The 18,596-nt window shown below is 34.9% G+C and overlaps 1 protein-coding gene and 1 long non-coding RNA gene across 4 annotated transcripts in view; one reads left to right on the forward strand and one right to left on the reverse strand.

Annotated features, from left to right (window-relative positions):
• LOC121326787 overlaps positions 1 to 16,791 on the forward strand; it is a 37,085-nt gene extending 20,294 nt beyond the window's left edge. Inside the window, exon 3 of the long non-coding RNA XR_005951503.1 lies at positions 16,466 to 16,791. This is a non-coding gene — a long non-coding RNA (uncharacterized LOC121326787). The remainder of the gene's footprint in view (positions 1 to 16,465) is intronic.
• si:ch211-51h4.2 overlaps positions 1 to 18,596 on the reverse strand; it is a 77,563-nt gene that overhangs the window by 28,993 nt on the left and 29,974 nt on the right. For all 3 annotated transcript variants that reach the window (XM_041270287.1, XM_041270288.1, XM_041270289.1), the window contains exons 4-7: positions 14,065 to 14,164; positions 12,414 to 12,472; positions 11,994 to 12,058; positions 1,180 to 1,320 (exon numbers count right to left, since the gene is read on the reverse strand). In XM_041270287.1, the coding sequence (XP_041126221.1) occupies positions 1,180 to 1,320; positions 11,994 to 12,058; positions 12,414 to 12,472; positions 14,065 to 14,164 (365 nt within the window). The remainder of the gene's footprint in view (positions 1 to 1,179; positions 1,321 to 11,993; positions 12,059 to 12,413; positions 12,473 to 14,064; positions 14,165 to 18,596) is intronic.

The following is an 18,596-nucleotide window of genomic DNA, read 5'->3' on the forward strand; positions in this document are numbered from 1 at the left end:
CATTTAGTTATGTAAGGTGTTTGTGAGAATTAAACAGCTGTATAGGGTCTCAGCCAACTTTACATCCCCTTGAAAATATAATTGGTATGTACAACATCATCTCCTGATAGTGCCATAAAGGATTCTGATGCCATTTTAAGTATCACATTTCAGCCAACAATGGCCCATGCCATCCTGCAGATGGAAGCATTGTTCTGCAGAGCCAAGGATATTCATATGACATAACAGATACCTGTCTATGAATGTGTGATGATTTTTTTAACAAATAGTGTATATCACTGGAGTGAATAATACTAAAAAACGAAAGAAAGTATTTTGTTTATGATCTTGTGTATGGCCTTCAATGAATCGTTGTTTGGATTAAGCAATGCGATTTAAAAACTATTTAAATTGATTATGATACTTATTCCAAGACGTCTGAAGCTGATTGTACCATACTGTGCTTTACCAGCAATAATTCTGTTAAACAAGTCGCCCGGGCTATTTTAAATAGCAAAACCAAGTGATATATAAATAATAGACAAAAAAAAAATTGCCCTCTAATTCTTAATTTCCTACCAATATCAGGTTTCAGCAAGAACAAAGTAAAATTTGTGTTATCTGTCGCAAACAGGTGGCCTTGCAATAGGTTTGTGGACCTTCATTCTTCTATATCAGTTTTTTGTGAAAATGTACTCAAGTAATTTCAGTAACATCATCAGTGGCAACAGACAATAGATGAATAATACATTGATGACTATATGGACACAAGTGTCCATAACAAATAAGAAGAAGAAGAAGAAGAAGAAGAATAACAGATATAATTCACTTGCAAAAAACGTCTCTGAAGAGTGACAGCAACCACAGTAGTTATTACTAGTTAAAAAAAAAAAAAAAATGCTGGTTAAACAATCATTTAGCTTTTTATACAAGACAACACCATTGAAAACAGCAGTTTTTGAAATAAGCAAGGCTAAAAAGTAACTATACTGTAATCGTTTAGTTAATTTCTTAAGTGACAAATTTGAAATTTATCCACTTGCTCTCAAAGACTTCATTGCACAGATCCAGATAAAAAATGTTTTACCTAGCGTTTAAAAATAAGTACTATTCTTGTTGGACTGTTCAGTAGTGTTGCTTTGGAAAACATTAAAACCACTCTTGTTGACCAGACAATACATTTCAAAAGCATGTACTTACTCCTCCAGAGAGATATTGGAGTAGATAAATGTGTAAACTGGCACAGTCACTTGTGAAAATGTCATGCTGTTATTTGAGATTTCATCCTCCAAGACTTTTCTCACAGACACCTGGGGAACAATTTTCAGCACAGCCCAGCACCTGCATGAAGAACATAGATAAGCGATCATTTCCCTGAACATTTTAAAATATTTCATATGTTTGACACCACAGTATTGGTTTGGGGGGTTTCCATTTCCAGTTCTGAGCTAATTCACACTAGACCCTCAACTGTAAATCACTGGTATAACGTAAAGTGTAACATTGCAAGTAAAAATTAGAACAATTATTGAATTTGATGAAAAGACAACATTTCTACTGTACTTGAACTTAACTTGGTTCAAAACAAGTGCAGGCTATTGTTGAGGTGTTCCAAGGAAATTTATCATATTGCAGGAAGACAGGAAAAACAATCTTGTCTTTACCATTTAGTTTGAATTCAATAAAGTGTGTGTTGATGGTGGGGCAAGGAGTAAAATGTGCTCAAATGAGCAATTATGTTTGCTCAGTTGCACAACCATCAGGAAGATGGTTTCTTTACATGACACATGAGAGACTAAATATGAGAGCATAGATTTATCAGCAACACGTATTACAATATTGTCAGGTTTATTCTTGGAAGCTTATATAGTAAACCTCCTACCCCTAAAATCCAGTGCTTAAGGAGTATTTTAGACAATTGTGTGCTGTACAATGAATTATCAACCAGTCAACATTGTTTCTGAGTATGCATCAGACTGTTTTTCAAATGGAGATGTCCACACTGTGGTCACTACAACATCCTCAACACCATGCTTGGCTTTGAGGAGGATGCCTTTGTGCACTATTAATTGTCCTACATGCGCAAAGAGGATAGTCTGTCTTTATCTAGTGCGTTTCCTTACCATGGCCAAAACTTTTCTTACTTTATTAAATGGGTAAACTATAATATTCCCACCACAACCCCTGAATGCTCAGTGTTTCACAGAAACAGAGCTATATTACAGAATAAAGAGATTTTTGTTTTTTATGATTTGATTGAAACAATCACTACGAGACGGCCATCACAGGCGGTCAGGACGGCACTGATTTAAAGTGACGAGTCTGTAAGGTGTTTAAATTGTTCTGGGTCTGGGGGTCTGTACAGTACATTACCATTCATTAACTACATGTGTGTTTATATATCCCCCATGTCACAACACAGCACATCGATTCATTCTGTAATCATTTAAGATATACAGTATGACCATATGTTATGGCTTGTGATGAAATCATTAAGTGTGTGTACAGCAAAGTTATGTTTGTTTTTCAGTGATCTAGTTGTACGGGGGGCAACTGTATGTGCTTATGATTGCATAAAAAAAATGCTTGGAAAAAGAGAGAAATGTCAATATCCATCAACTAAGGGAGTCTTTACCATTCAGTATGAAAGCATACTATAAAACTCAAAGAAACCATACTGTCATTGGTGCAGAGTTGTAAAACCAATAAACAGAATATTTATTTGCAGTGCCCCATAATGCCAGTAAACTATAGCACTTGATTTTCTTGTTATAAGGCACAACGCAAATTTCAGTCTCTTACCCATGGCTACCGACTGCAGCATTATAAAAAGAGGGAACACTATATATTCAGAGTGTCCTGGACTGTTGGACCACCCTAGATAAGGACCATGTAATGCAGCGCAACATGTCAGGTGCTGCTGATTTGCAAACATATCGATAGTAGCCTTATAAATAGCTGATACAGCTCCTCTTGAAGAGAAGAGCCGTTTGACTTCTACACGAGAATCCATAGCGGGACTACCCTGATGGCTTTCCAATGCCATCTCCAATGCCATTTTGTCACAGCCATTTTTTATCCAATTCTCCCCCAAATACATTCAGCACACCTGTAATCAAGGGAAATTACACACTGGGTAATTACCAACAATAAACATGATTTATCTGTTCACGGTCCAAACAATTCATTTTTGTAATCCCGGTCTGGCAACCGCAAATAATAATCCTAGGCAATACACATCAATGTGTATTGTCCTGCTTTAAACAACAGGTTACAGTCCTGAAATAATAAACACAGTATGTGCACACACATAATCACATGCCCAGAGTGAGTGCTAATGTGCAAGTGGTGAAATACAATTTATTAGTGTAGAGTTGTGAAATGTTGTCTCGGTTGGTGCTGGCCTTAAGTGAAAGCTCCCAGTATGTGTTAGCTGTCTAATAACAACAAACAAGTAGAATTAGACACGACAAAACAAACAAACACTAAATACTCATGGTACGTTTCTGGTTTTCCTTTTGGTTCGCTCAGAACCACAACAAAGGAACAGATCGCTTAGCCACATCCCCTTTTGTACTGTCAGTCACACCCCCTTGGTTAGCGAGTGCAACCGTTTCTCCTCCAATCTGTGTTTGCCACATTGTTTCCCTTCTGGGGCGATGACTTGGTGTACCGTAGCTCCACCCCCTTTCTAGAGGGCCGACTTCCATCTTATCCTTGAAATGACTTGTTAGACAATCCAGTCTGGGGCACTCTGTTCCCTTTACACAGAGTCCTCACAGGTCGGGAGGGAGATTTATAACCAAGATTCATTCTTTCTCTGTCACACCCCCCAAAAGCAATCTGGTTTAAAGATTAACAAAAATGTGTTCATCCGTAAACCCTGGACTCTTCATAAGAACCTTGTGAAAAGTTTGGTACAATTTATGTTGTACAAATTAAAATCCCTTATTTATTTTACGATTTTGACATCAAGTGGTCTTAACAGCTTTTTTTTCTTTGCTAGATTTGCTCCTTGTAATCCACAGAATACAGAGTATTATTTAGTCAATTTACTAGCTGGGTGTTTTGTTATGTACTATTAAAGAACTATGAAATTATAAGATGACATTCTGGCTATACAGTGTAGTTCTATAAATATAATACCACACAGCATCAGCTGAGCAAACAACAATCTTATTATAGCAAGTCACTTATCTTTTCATTTATTTAAAGTGTTACTGAAAAGGCTGTAAGGTTTACAACAAAACATATTACTTACTGCCTGCTGTATTATACATATTCTTGCTATTATTATTATTATTATTATTATTATTATTATTATTATTGTAAAATATGTCCTTGGCCTTAAATGAGTTTCACATCAGGTCCTTGCCATGAAAATATCTTGATGCCTCACAACATATACTGTCAGCCAAGACCCTGCATGACTCAGGAATCTGTCTGTATGACATTTTCACACAGAACTACGAGGGCTAAATGATGCTCTGCAGCACAGAAAGTCGATGCTTAATGTATTGTTATTTGGTTCTTACTCTACCTTTTTTGTTTGTTTGTTTGCTTTTAATAAATAACCAACATTCAAACAATATTTCATTTTGATATAAAATGATGGACAGGACCCATTAAGTTTGGGTCCAACTTCACCTCATATTTGAGTCAAAGATTATACTGTAGTGGAATTTAGAATCATAACTAGTTTGATAGATACATTTTGCTTTGAACGGTTGCCTTTCATGTAAAATCATAAACCCATTCACGACCCTGTGAGCTGCACGCTGTTTTATTCACTGGTTGCTTCCCTGATGTAATACTATAAACGTACCTTTATTTCTAATTCCTAAAATAATTGTACTTGTACCATTTCAGCCCAAGTCTTCAGCAGTGGCCAGCATGTGTTTGTGTCAAATGTGGAGGTGATTTTGCTGCTTTAAATCAAAAACTGGGTTTAAGTCACCATGATGTTAAAGTATGAGTAGTACAGTCTTAACTTTGCAACGTCAAACGTCAAGCCTGCCTCATCCACCAGGATGCTGATGCTAAAAGTGCCATCAGAAAAAATACCAAGGATACAAAAAAGGAACATGTCGCAAACCAGATATATGACAGGCCCATAAGGGACACTGCAAAGCTTGCAGTAAATGTAAAAGTGCTACAACTCCCATATCTGACAAGCCAACTTTAATTTGAGCTGCTAAGGTCAACGAAATACATATAATTAATTCTGTAGGAAGTGGTAGATTTTCTACCTCATTGTCTGAAATGATCTCAATATTTACAGTAAATCCATGCAAGTGTCATTGTAGCTTGCCATAAATGCAGTAGATATCGAGTCACTTACTATTTCTGTTTAAAGCAGGTCTAGAGGTTTCTTTATACAACTGCAGTATACACATACATTAATTTATGGACAATTCTTATGGATTAGAGGTCTCTCTATTTGGTTATCTTTTCTACTATTTATCACATTTTATCACTTGATAAACACAAGAGCAATACAATATATGTAAAGTATCTAAAAAAGGATTTCAATTAATTTTTGTGACTAATTTTATATCACACAAGTTCACTGAAATACCTCATCAGCAGTAGTCATCACAGCTGGTGTTCGTCAGTGATCAATGTTCAGCCCTCTTCTTCCTCTAGTATTCATTTATGATGTGCCACAAGCAATGTCTCACACTGTGATCTGTTCACTGATGACTCAATTAATTGCTCCACAGACAACAACTACAGCTCGTAAACTAAATAAAAATTCATGAGTATAAGCTGTGCAATTTGTTAAAAATAGATCAATTTTGCATCATTTCACCACGACCTTGCTTAGGCTTCCAGATGTCTATTTTTTATGTTAAACTTTGAACTACTTGAAGCTACTACCATAGCTAACATATACAGTCGCCACCACTTAGAATGGGCATGTTTGTGTTGACGTGGTTCACCACTCTCGTGCTGCTAATAAGATTTTGAACTACACAAGAGTCAGGTTCGGTTTCTGTTGATGTCTCTGGCGTTGGTGGTTTAGCTTTTTTGTTGTAGAAAAACTCTAAACATAGCTGTCTTTTTGCCATTTTAAAAGGGCTACATCAAATTCAATCAGTTTTTATCACCTATTTTCGCTGATTGAAAAAGTGAAAGTCTCACACGAGAACAAATATAACACTGAAGGGTCTTAGACACTATTTGGTTATGTTATTAAGGTTTGAAAGGTTGAAATAAACTATGCAGTGTACAATAGGATAACACGTTTTTGGATGTTGTCAACAAAAGTGTGCCGTGTCATCACAAGCATGGTTTATATGTCAAGGAGCACGAGGCAACTTATTTTACAAGAATACAAACAGTAATAAGTAGCAGTAATAACAATAAAAGAGGTATAAAACACTTTTGTTTTAATATGTGACACATAGTACTTCTTTTGAGGGTCTTTTAATGGAGAAAAAATATTGTGTGTGTGTGTGTACTGGTCTCGAGATGATGCAAAAGGACATCAGTCAGACTTGTGTGGGAGGAAGATGGAAATCATACACCTGCTATACGGCAATGTGCGCAAAACCATTTACAAGATTTCTATGAATATATATATATATATATATATATATATATATAATATATATAATATATATATATATATATATATATATATATATATATATATATATACACACACACACACACACACACACACATTACATATACTCCAAATTACACTGATTTTGAAGCTAGAAAGTTCATGTCAACGTTTTTAGCGGTAGGAGTGCACGAGAACCAAGCAGTATAATTGCAGTGTGGCAAGCAACTTCCTGATTACTAATTGGAAACTAATTTTGTCAAGAGCAGATCACATAGTTGCAGCATAATTTAAGTAAACTGGAACTTCTTGATCAAGGCTGCCTGGGAGCACAATGGCAGTGTGCCAACACAGCCTAGTTGCAGTATGATGAGACTGGATGAACAATGTTGCAGCATCAATGAGGATGCAGGTAATTAACATTTTTACAAAGGTTCAAGCATTTTGCCATCCATTACATAAGTCCCTTAATTCAACCTCCTACTAATATCAGTATATTTTTTATTAGTGGCGCAACTGGCAACCTAATTTCTTAATCGAATAACACATATGCATTTACCAATAACAATCAATGCATCAACATTTTATTTTTCAAAATCAAAAACAAACATTAGTATTTTATCAGAAGATCCAATAACTAAAATGCTGCTGTGCGTCATGAGATAAAAAAAAAAAGTCCAAAGGACTTGAGTTCAACTAACATCTGAAAAGAATATGCGTGCATCCACATTGTATGTCCCTTTAATAATAATAATAATAATAATAATAATAATAATAATAAATACTATTTAACAGAAGTCCTTTTGATCTGAAATATTCTTGTTAATTAACACTATTGTTGACGTTATGTCAAAAGCATTTACCATCTACACAAAATTCAATAAATTGCTAAACATCACTTTTCCATCCTCCTTTTCCTTTACCCCAAAAGTGACAAATCTTAGTGTCAGAATGTTCCATTTCTTAAAATATAATAATTGTGTAGTTTTCATTTTTATATCAGAATAACATTGTGCAACATGAATCTAGAGGCCTAAAGGTTTGTATCCTAGCAACATGCTGACATTGGCTACCTACTAGCACTAACAGAAGTGCACAGCTACCTAAATCAAGGTTTTAATGCAAAACAGCAATGGGAGACTTGGCTCTAATTTGATGCATCGATTCACCAATATGTAATCAAGCTCTGGAAATTGAAGGACGGATGAACAATAATTGATGCTTCTATTAATTGCTGCATCTCTATCTTTGATGTATGCATTTAATAAGATAATTAATATACTATTTTTAGTTTGTAGTGTGGAAGGCTACATAAGATTAATATTTTTATTTTTTATTAAAAACAAAAAAACAAACAAACATGAGAGATCCACTATAACTTCATTTAATTATTTGAGAAACTTATATCAGTATACCCGTGTTAACATTTGAAAATATATGTTTTTACTTTATATCAACATAGCAGTATATCTGCTCAAAAATGACAGCACCATGTTAGTTAACTTCCATTTGAAATGTATGCAGTAGCAAACACTTATTATCACTGCATACATTTTCAACTTCACGTGAATTGACAATCTTTAGTAGAAATTAAAACAAACTTTGGTGTGAACCTCAGAAGAAAAAAATTAAAAACTGTCTAAAGCGCTATTCACTTTACAGTATTTACAGTAGTCCCAGCCAAATCATTTTCAAAGATTTCTTTCATATAACTTAAGATTTAAGTGCTGAATTACTCGAACATTTTGCTTCAACAACCACAAAAATCACTCTATAACAAACAAAACCATGATTCTATTTCATGACTCAATTAAGTACTGTCCTAATGGTGCACATACTGATAATACATATAAACCCAACTGATGATGCAATACCTCGATTAGTTAAATGAAACATACTTTTATCATTACGGTATCTCGTCTCATGCAGACAATCTTTCTTCATCACATTTTTATAGAGAAACTAATCAACAACTTTGCACTGTTGTTTTCCAGGATCCTGGAGTTCAGCAGGAGAGATTTATATTTTAATTTGTTTTGCTGTGCATGGGCAAGTTGGAACTGTGAATACCGTCTTTATTTTATTTTACTGTGCTTTCATACAGGATGTCATTAGAATTATGTGTGGTTAGATAATTCTATATAAAAAATTATGAGGTGTTGAAAAAGCTGAGAGGATATTACACTTCACAGTTCATAGGTTGAATGATAAAAGTTGTAATAAAAGTTTTTTTGTTTTTTTTTTCCCCCTGAAAAGGCAAGAAAAGTTTGAATGTAGTCTTAAGGTGAGTAACAAAAAGTACTGGTTGTTGTGCAAGTTTCCCCACTAAACCTCAATAATAAGACAGTCACGGCATCATATAAACAAGCAATGCATCAATTAGCATGCAGCCTACTTAACATCTTTGCAAAGATATTTTTAATGTATGCATTTAATAAGATAATTTCTATAACTTATTTATTATGTAGTGTGGAAGGCTACATCAACTTATTAGTATTATTAATCTTTCATTTGACAAGAAGTGCCTGGAACACATTCTGGTGGCTGTAGTTCTTAACAAAGACTTGCACTAAAAGATATACCAGTACTTGCACGCAAAGAATGTAAAGAACAATAGAAGTACAGGTCATCATTGTGTGAAACAAGGTCTGGTTGTTTAACAGTGGACAGTCAACATGCAACCGCAACCCAATACGAAGAACAAACCAGAGATTTGCCAGCTGCGCAATATTAGGTAATAGATATTGACCTGTTTTTTAAAACACAAACGCCTTTCATTTCAGCAGTGAGAAAACAACCTCACAGTTTTAATCAGCATCTATAAATTGGGTATTTCAGCAAGAGAACATTCTGTACTTTTTCCAACTAGAGGTCTTATAGCCGAGTCTAGAATGGGTTTAAGAGCTAAATTAAAAGCTGAAGTTAGATTTACTTCAATTACTTTTAAGTCAATTTCACTTACAAAAAAAAAAAAAAAAAAAAAAAAAAAAAACTCCAGGATCATCTAAGACTCTCAGCCTAATGCAGCTCAATGGGAATGTTAGTACGGAAAACTGGAAAGTAATGGACATTGCAATAGACTTTTGGGGGATTCTACCAAATTAACAAGGGGATTGTAGAGCTCACCAAATACAGATAGCAAGACTTTTGAATGTAATTGAAAAAATTATTTTTTAAACAAGTGCTTTATTATTATTTAAATATATTTTTCATGCACCTGCATTCAAGGGAATGTGACCATGACAATTAAAATAACTAAAAACCACCAGATGAATACAATCAAATCCCTCTGTTATGATCACCAAAGATTAAAAGTCAATGTGCAAACATACTTTACCCAAACATTATATAATTTAGTTCCTGCAGTTTACTGGTTGCGCACTAAACAAAACAGTAGAGAAATACACTTTAGGTCAAGTGAATGAATACAGAACAAAAAAGAAAAGCAAAAGCTATACATAGAAACAGGGAAAAATTCCACCAAAGCAGGCCTTTATGCTGTATATAGCATTCATGAAACAACTCATTTTATTGCATAAATTTAGCAAATACGGAAACATTTAAAATATTCCATGTAAACGTGAAGGAGCATGATTTAAAATTTCAGTACACTTTTTAATGAGCTTATGCAAAAGAACAATCCTTTTCGAAGTTTTTTTTTTTTTTTTTTTTTTTTTTTTAAATCACAGAACTTGTCACCTCTAGAGATTTCTCATAAATAATTTTAATGCTGATAGACTGAAAAATGTCACGCCAATGCAGGATTAAATTCCACAAACTAAATCTATGAAGAAACAAGAGAACACCTTTGATATGAAAGCCAATTGGAATGATCCCCCTATAAAGCTCCATATGAAAGTAATTACAGAGATCCCCCTGAGGAGCACACTGAGCACCTCAATGTGGAATTTGCATGCATTGGACTACTGAAATACATCAGAAAGATTTACAGCACTGCAAATTTACCTGATAATTCCCTAATATATTATGAAGTAAATCTGATCAAAGCTTAAGCAAGAAAGGTACATTTCAACATGATACAGAAATAAATCTCAATTGTAAAACAATTAATGTGTAAGCAAAAGGGCTAAATAGAACACTGTGAAAAAATAAATGAACAGAATATTAATCTATTAATCTTGTTTAAGACCCAGTAAATTCATTCAGGATATAATGCATGTAATATAAAGTAACAAATTGCTGTATTTATTTATTTATTTTTTTTAGTCTCTGTACCCAGTGAAAATAAAGAATAGTTTAAAATTGGACAGGTTGTTTTTTATGCCACGCAAAGATTCAAGAAATCTTAACATATAAAGAAGAAAGTTTGTCTTTTCTGTCTGTTCCTTTACGCATTCGAACCCCGCAGGAGTCAATGCAGCCAAACTTTGCATGGTCTCCTCTTTCATTCAGGGAAAGGTCGAGGGCTACGTTTGGATTAAAAATTTTGACTACCGGGGTACAAGATATAGAGAACAAAAATGTAAAAAACGTAAAAGGCAAAAACCTGAAAAAAAAAAAAGTTATAAAAAAGGAAATGGGTCCGAGGGCACTGTGCGACACCCAAGATCGGTAACTTGTAGGAAACCATAAGGCTACCATTCCCCAACTTGTCATGCATGAAATATTGAAATACTGAATTTCCCCAGGCAAGGCTGGGTACTTCAGCTAGTAAATATATAAAGCAGGGATGTCTCCAGTGAAACTAATTGAAGATTTGATCTCATAGATCAAGCCCCTTTTATTTCTATTCTAACATAATTGCTTTCACTCTCAGGAGTAACAAAGTGCTGATTGCAAACTCAATAGGCTCTTCTGATAAGACACAGAGTAGGTTTTTCAAAAACTTTTTTCTTTTATTCCCTAACAAGCAAAAACATTAAAAACAAGCTCAACCTTCGGTGATACAGTCTCTCGCTGTCCAGAGTTACAAAGATGAACTCCAGTCCTGCTGGTTGTTTCCAACACTTCCATTGTTATATGTAATTATATTAGTAGTAATGACCTATTGCATAGAATAACAATTACAGTACATCTACCACAATGCCAGTATTTGCACCCTTTGTGAGCTACAGGTAAGCTTGAGCTTTGAACAATTGGTCTTCATGTAAGTGTATGCAAGGCTCTGGCATTCTCTTTTTCATGAATTTTATTAGATACAGTGCTCCCTCATTAAAGGTGGCCCTTACTACCTTGGAACCACTTACAAGGCATTATGGTCATGGCTCCCACTTGCCCCATAATGCCATTGCCCAGGAATTGTATTGTCATTTTAAGCCAGGAACAATTCTTAACTATGGCTCTAGTCTATTGCATTATAAAAGGAGTAGCATTGTTTTATTAGCACAGTTTAAAACTTTTTTTTTTTTCAAATGATATCAAGACACCAAAAAATAGAAACAATAGGACAAAAAAAAAAAAAAAAAAAAAAAAAAAAACTTACCATAGGATGTTCAACACGGCACATGTGGTGAGACCTCCAATAATAGCTCTCCGGAACCACATTATCTTTAACCAGTCAGATATGAAAATCACAGTGAGTAACAACATCAAACATGTTTTCAATGTACCCTTTATAATAAAATGTTTATATGCCTCTTTACTTTAAATTGCCTCGCTGTTTGGTGCTGACAAATATATTCTGGATTTTCATAAGGGCTGTTCGTTCTTCTGTGCAAATTATGAATATTTTAAAATAAACATTACTGTCGATTAGTCAGTTTGCACTGCTTTGTAAGCTGTGGGACTTGATTGTTACAAATTTTTTTTGTTATAAAATTTGCAACTATATGAATGCATAGCATATAAGAAATGGTTACTGTTGACAAAGAATGCATGCAAAAATAAAACAATGGCGTCGTACCTGAGATTTATTATGGGAGATTTCTGAGAATAAGAATGGCATCACGTTGACAACACCTCCTAAAAACACAAAAAGAGCTGTTTGTGAAACATGCTGTCATTTAACCCATTTATATAGCATTACATTCTACATTGAAACTGTACTAGAGCAACCAAACTCAAACCTATATTGAAAGGTCTTCTATAAAAGCAATATCACCTGCCTATCTATACTACTAACCACTAAAATGAATCCCCATGCTTATATAATTACTATGTTAAATCATCTGTACAGCGAGACTACTTTCAGACAAACTCATGATGGTTCGTTTTACAGTTTCTGTGGCTTTCCCCTAGAGCATATGGTAGGATGCGTATTCTTTAGCACACTATTTTCACTCATACTGTCTTTGGTGAACAAAATAAGCTTGTCACCACATTGTTGGACGCTTTTGTCTAAATAAAAGTAATTCTCAACTACCACTCTAAAATAGCAACACAGTTAGAGGAACTTCCTGAAGACAGTACAAGATGCAGGGCAGTGAAATTACTCAGTAACAACAGTTCAGTTTCTCAAAACTACTGTGTATACAGTAAACTGGGCACAAAGTCACAGTGGGTTCTGTAACTATATTATTAAACTTGGAATATGAATGTTAATTTTCAGTTGGTAGAAAATATTATTTTCATTCTCTTGTAGCTCATAAGAAATTCTTTTTTTTTTTTTTTTTTTAATTGCAGAAAAACCATTTCGAAAAAGTAATTTACATTCATTAAATAATACAATGTAATTGCAAGGGAGTCACAAATTATGTGCCCAAGACTTCCTGACAAAGCATAAGGACTATAATTAGCCTTTTTTTTATCACTCCTGTACACATTCAAGAGCACTGTGAAACCCAAACCATTATAGGTTCTTACTACGCGTTAGGGTAAAGAATGAGCACCTTATGAAAGACCTTAAACAGTATCCTTTGGCTGAATATACTGGTTCAATTAAGCGACAAAATAATTGGAAGTCTTTCAAACATGTCAAGTTTTGCTAAGGAAAGCTTTGCTTATAGGAATAAATACACATAAGAGATGCAGTTATACAATTACAATATAATACATCTTACTTTATGCGTGTAGGAGAGGATGCATGGTAGTGATGCAGTGAAACAGTAAATTGACTGATAGATGACGATGATCGGCATCTGCTGTATCACATAGGTTCATCTGGGCAGCTACAGAGTGTAAGTTTTAGATGGACACAAATACGGAACTATGTACATCCTGGTATGATCACTGTACTTAACTGTCCGTAGTGCAGAAATAAATAAATAAATAAAATTCGGCACATTAAATCTTTTCACCAGCAACCAGCAATGCAGTACAAAAAAAAAATAAAAAAATAAAATAAACAGCTACAAAATCAGGGACGGGCAAAGCTCATGCTTTTGCATTAAAGTCATATGTAAGGTACACATCTGCTTTTTTTGTCCATTAGAACCACAGTTATTACTACTAGAATTACAAAACGATAGAGATAAACAGATAGATAGACAGACAGATAGATAGGCAGGCAGATAGATTTAAGGGAGGCTAGTACTAGAGTAATTGCAAGCTCCCCAGCTGTGATATCAAATGCAACACCTTGCCTTGTTTTATTTTTAAATAAAAACACCTCTTACCCAGTGCCACAGTGCCCATCAGAAAAGGTTTGCCTACATAGGAGAAATCATTGCTGATTTCCTGTTTAACTTCTGAGCCCACAACGAATGTCACAGCAACCTACAAAAGGAAGCACAGTAATAAGAATAAAAAACAAAACAAAAAAAATAAAACCATTTGCAGTGATTTCAAATGTAAACAAGTCAGTCAGTAACATGTCCTCTCGCCACGACTTCAATACAAAATGCGAGCTCTCGGTGTGGTGAAGAATCTGATGACCATGACATGAATCAATAGTATGTACAGAATAGTGCACAATAAGGGTTATCAAGTTTCATAATAATTTGATTAGCGATTACCCAGATATATACAGAAATGGAAATATGACGTACAGACAAGAGAATCAAGACACTCCTATATCCCCACAACCTGATGCTCTCAAAACAAAATAATGTTAACACCAAGTTTCATGACAATTGGATAAGCAGTTCTGACAATTGGATAAGAAGTTCTCCAGATATATCACACACAAATGTAAATGTGACATACAGACAGACTGCTGTACTGACGGGCAGACCCCCCCCCCCCCCCCCCCCCCCCCCCCCCATATATAGCAACAATCTTATGTTCTCAATCTTATGATGAAAAATGTTAACACCAAGTTCCATAGACAAGTTGTTCATCAGATATGTGCAAAAAGTCATTACCTACAGAAACATAGATGTATGGAGAGATTATCCCAGATAAAAAGACAAATCCTAGGATTAGAACACAGTAGTCAACAGACCAACATTGTCAGGAAAGCCTCCTCTTTATCAGATTGCAGCACGTTTAATGTTCCCTTATTCCTGGTTCTTTCTACTGAGACTCGCATATCTGTAAGTGTGTGGTTTGAATTTACAACATGTTCCTGGTCTGTGGACTTGAATAGGCTTTTCAGTCCGATTTCACAATTACCTTTGCTTCTAGCATGGGTGTACTCAAGATGCAAAGTTAAAGTCAAATGCATTAAATATGTGTATTAACGGTTTGTTCCACCAAGCTGCCTTTGGGAAGCCATGATAATGCTGGTTGAATGTGGCATGACAACACTTTTATTTTGTAAGCAATTTTCTGTCATGGTAAGGTCAGTGTTACATAACAACATAGCAAGGTTGATGCTTGTTTAGGATTGCTTGCAGCACCTTCAGCTATTTCTGTAAAATTGTAAGTTTGATTATGGGGCAGTGGTTAAATTATAGATGCACTGCAGATGTCATTAGAAGTAAAAAAAAAAAAAAAAAAAAAAAAAAAAAAGCTTTTTGTTGAATAAATTCATTTTTAAAACAGTCACATAACTGATATCAATTATTTGAGTGTTTTAAAATGGGATTTCTTCAACAGGAAAGCTTTTTTACTTACTTGTAGATGGGATATAGTGTTAATGTTTTTAGTATCCAGTTAAAATGTATTTACATTTTACTGAATTCCCAAATTCACATTCATGCATACTAGTGTTTGCTATAAATGTGATGTAGATGTTAATATTAAGAGGTTGAAGAATTTTTTTTTTGTAAGATTTGAAACACTGGGACTCGTACCTCATACACTGAATGTTCCATTCTAATGTACTTTCATTATTAGTGTGGGGTAAGCAGTCAGAAATTTCTCACCTGTTCGTCTCTTATTTCAGTGCTATTTTAACCCCTTTTGACAGTGTGGTATTTCCACACATGAAGCTTGTGTGTTTTAGATAACTTTGTATATAGCAAAGTATTTAAATCTGCAAAGGTGGTGTAAAAATCATGCGGAGAAGACAACCTCATGGCCTACAAATCTGATACAATTTTGTAACTCTGTTGACAGAGCATGGTATCTGTTTAATAGTACTGTACAGTTCCCTACATTAGACAGAACATAACAGAAATAGCTTATTTAAATGCATTGTGCACCAGTACATGTCAACAGAAAACTATGGAACATTTGGAACTGTCAGAAACTGCATGGTTGCAATATTGCAACTGAAGGCAATTAAATTATTTTATCTCGTATCTTCACAACACATTTTTGCTATTTCGGCAATATTCATATTATTGATGATATACTGGTAGTTAATTACTTTTGTTCTAAATCTATACAAAAATGTGTTTGGCTGCCCGCTGGGAAACAACAAGCAGCAGCTGTGGTATAAAATAGTGTACAACAAAGCCACATGCCACATAAATCCTTCCTATATTCAGGTTTCATATTTGCTCTGGAATTTTCCGCATTTTGGAAGACATCAGTAGCTTCAAAAATCAATATTTAATCTCTTTGAGAAATACTTTTAATGACCTTGTTTTATGTGAAATTGACTTTTATGCAAAGTGTGAAAGAACATGTGTAGTAACATTTGATTGTTCTGTATGTATTTTATTTTTTATTTTTTAAATTGTATTTCAGCTATACCTGATTTATAAGGCCTTGTTTCCCCAATGACTTCGGAATCAATTGCAATCAAGTGCATAAATGCCAGCATGTTCTTCGAAGACTTGTCATGCACAGATGAGACAGGACCAGACCTCATTTTAGTGACAACCAATGAGCAAACCCAGTGTTATTGAAGAAGTGTACACTGCAGTTTACCAGCTTTTGCAATATGATTTGACTGTAAATAGCCAGCAATCATGATGGAGCCACAATGAAGTAAAGGACAGCAGTACTGTTGATGCCCACCATTCATCTTCACAGCCACAGAGGTACACAGGAAAACAGTTTACAAAATAGGAGAGATCTGTCTCAGAATGTAGGGGTCTTCTTTTTTTTTGGTGGGGGGGGGGGGGGGGGGATAAAAGTAAAATGAGATGCGAGAAGGGTAGTTCTTTAATGTGAGTGGTGTAAATATACTCCTTTGTAGAGTGAATTAAGAAATATTAATAGAAACTGGTGTTATTGTGCTGTAGCCCCCATGCTGAGCCAGGAAAGGGGAACCAAAGGCAATGTAATAGCTTATTGGTGATTCATTTTGTCAATGTCATTTAAAAGCATTTAACACCACTGTTTGCAAAGTTGTTTTTGTCCGTAATAAATAAATAAAACGTTTAGCCTGTGTGGTGTTACAATTACTATGGTAACTGCGAATCAAAAGGTGTTGTTGCTCAGAACAAACAAAACGTATACAGATTTGATGTGTTTAACACGTAGAACACGGAGCTGGGTACTCCCTCCCTCCTTCCTTCCTTCCTTCCTTCCTCCCCCCCCCCGTGGTTTATTTCAATAGTTCATAGTCTGGGTAGGGCTTCCCCAGTTCATTTTTATAAACTTGATGTGCTACTGCCACTGCCCCCTCCCCCCAATCGGATTTAAAAAATAACTGGGCATGCCAATGCTATCTTCAAGGTAATTTACGATCATCTCCTTTGTATACTTGTGTGCAATTTTTCAGCAGTTTGCCTGAAAACATTAGTTTGGAACATGTCATAAATCACATAAATACAATGACAGCTATCACTGAAAGACCGTTATCTAACTGCTATCATAATGTACATACAAGATAAATAATAGTGAGAGATGGATGAAGTATAAAACCCCAAGTGAAGGCAAAATGCACAATTCACTGCCAAGTGAGTTATGTGGGACTGCCAATTTCAATAATCTACTTCGAAGTTATGGATTATAGGTGAGCTACAGTCACAGATTTAGTTTCAACAGGAAAAAAAAAAGTTGTATGGTATATGACAAAAGATTAATTGTTTAGCTTTGTTATATATACAAATATATACAGTAAGTTACTTGAACAAAGGTATGCGACATCAAATAAATAAAGTGGGAGGCTATATTTTAAATGTAAAATAGGCCACGTACTGTAGCATACCGACTTCTATGCAGAAGCGACCAACACAGCTGCCCTCCACTTAATTACAGATAAGCACTCTGGGGACAGTTCCCCATAAAAAATAATTCACAGACAGCTTGCAAAAACAAAACAATAGTCAGCCCCCACAACACCCATACAGTTACATGCCAAATGTGCCCTTCCAAAAATCCACTGGTACTGAATAAAGGATGCTTCCACTATTGGGTATCAGTGTGGATAACAAAACCACTATAGGTCACAGTTCAAATCAAGCAATACAAATCAAAATAAATAGATACAATGCAAGCAGTAAAATGATAAAACATTTAAACTTAAGGGTGTTATAGGTTACCATAGCATGTCAGCATCTTTAAAGTTTCCTACATGTTAAAACAAAGGTACATGTTTTAGTCTTCTAAAATAACATTTTCATGCCTGGGTCTTCAAAAAAAACTACCATGCAGTCTTCTTTGGCAATGTCAGTTTTAAAAATCTCTTCGATTTTCAACTAAGTTGAAAAAGTGAAGGTGGTTCACAAAACAATTGACAGCTAATCCCCTTTATACTGTGGTGATAAGCCTGGTAGGTAAGAAGGAGATAACAATGATGAAAAAAGAGTGCATGACTTGCACCCTGCTGTGTCTGTGCTGTGTCTTTAATGTAATCCTGCTACACCGTGAAGCCTCAGATTATAAACCTGTTTCCATTTTTGTATTTAAGCTATTTTCAAGAATAATA

This window comes from Polyodon spathula, chromosome 14 (genome assembly GCF_017654505.1).
Source record: "Polyodon spathula isolate WHYD16114869_AA chromosome 14, ASM1765450v1, whole genome shotgun sequence".
NCBI classification, from domain to species: domain Eukaryota; kingdom Metazoa; phylum Chordata; class Actinopteri; order Acipenseriformes; family Polyodontidae; genus Polyodon; species Polyodon spathula.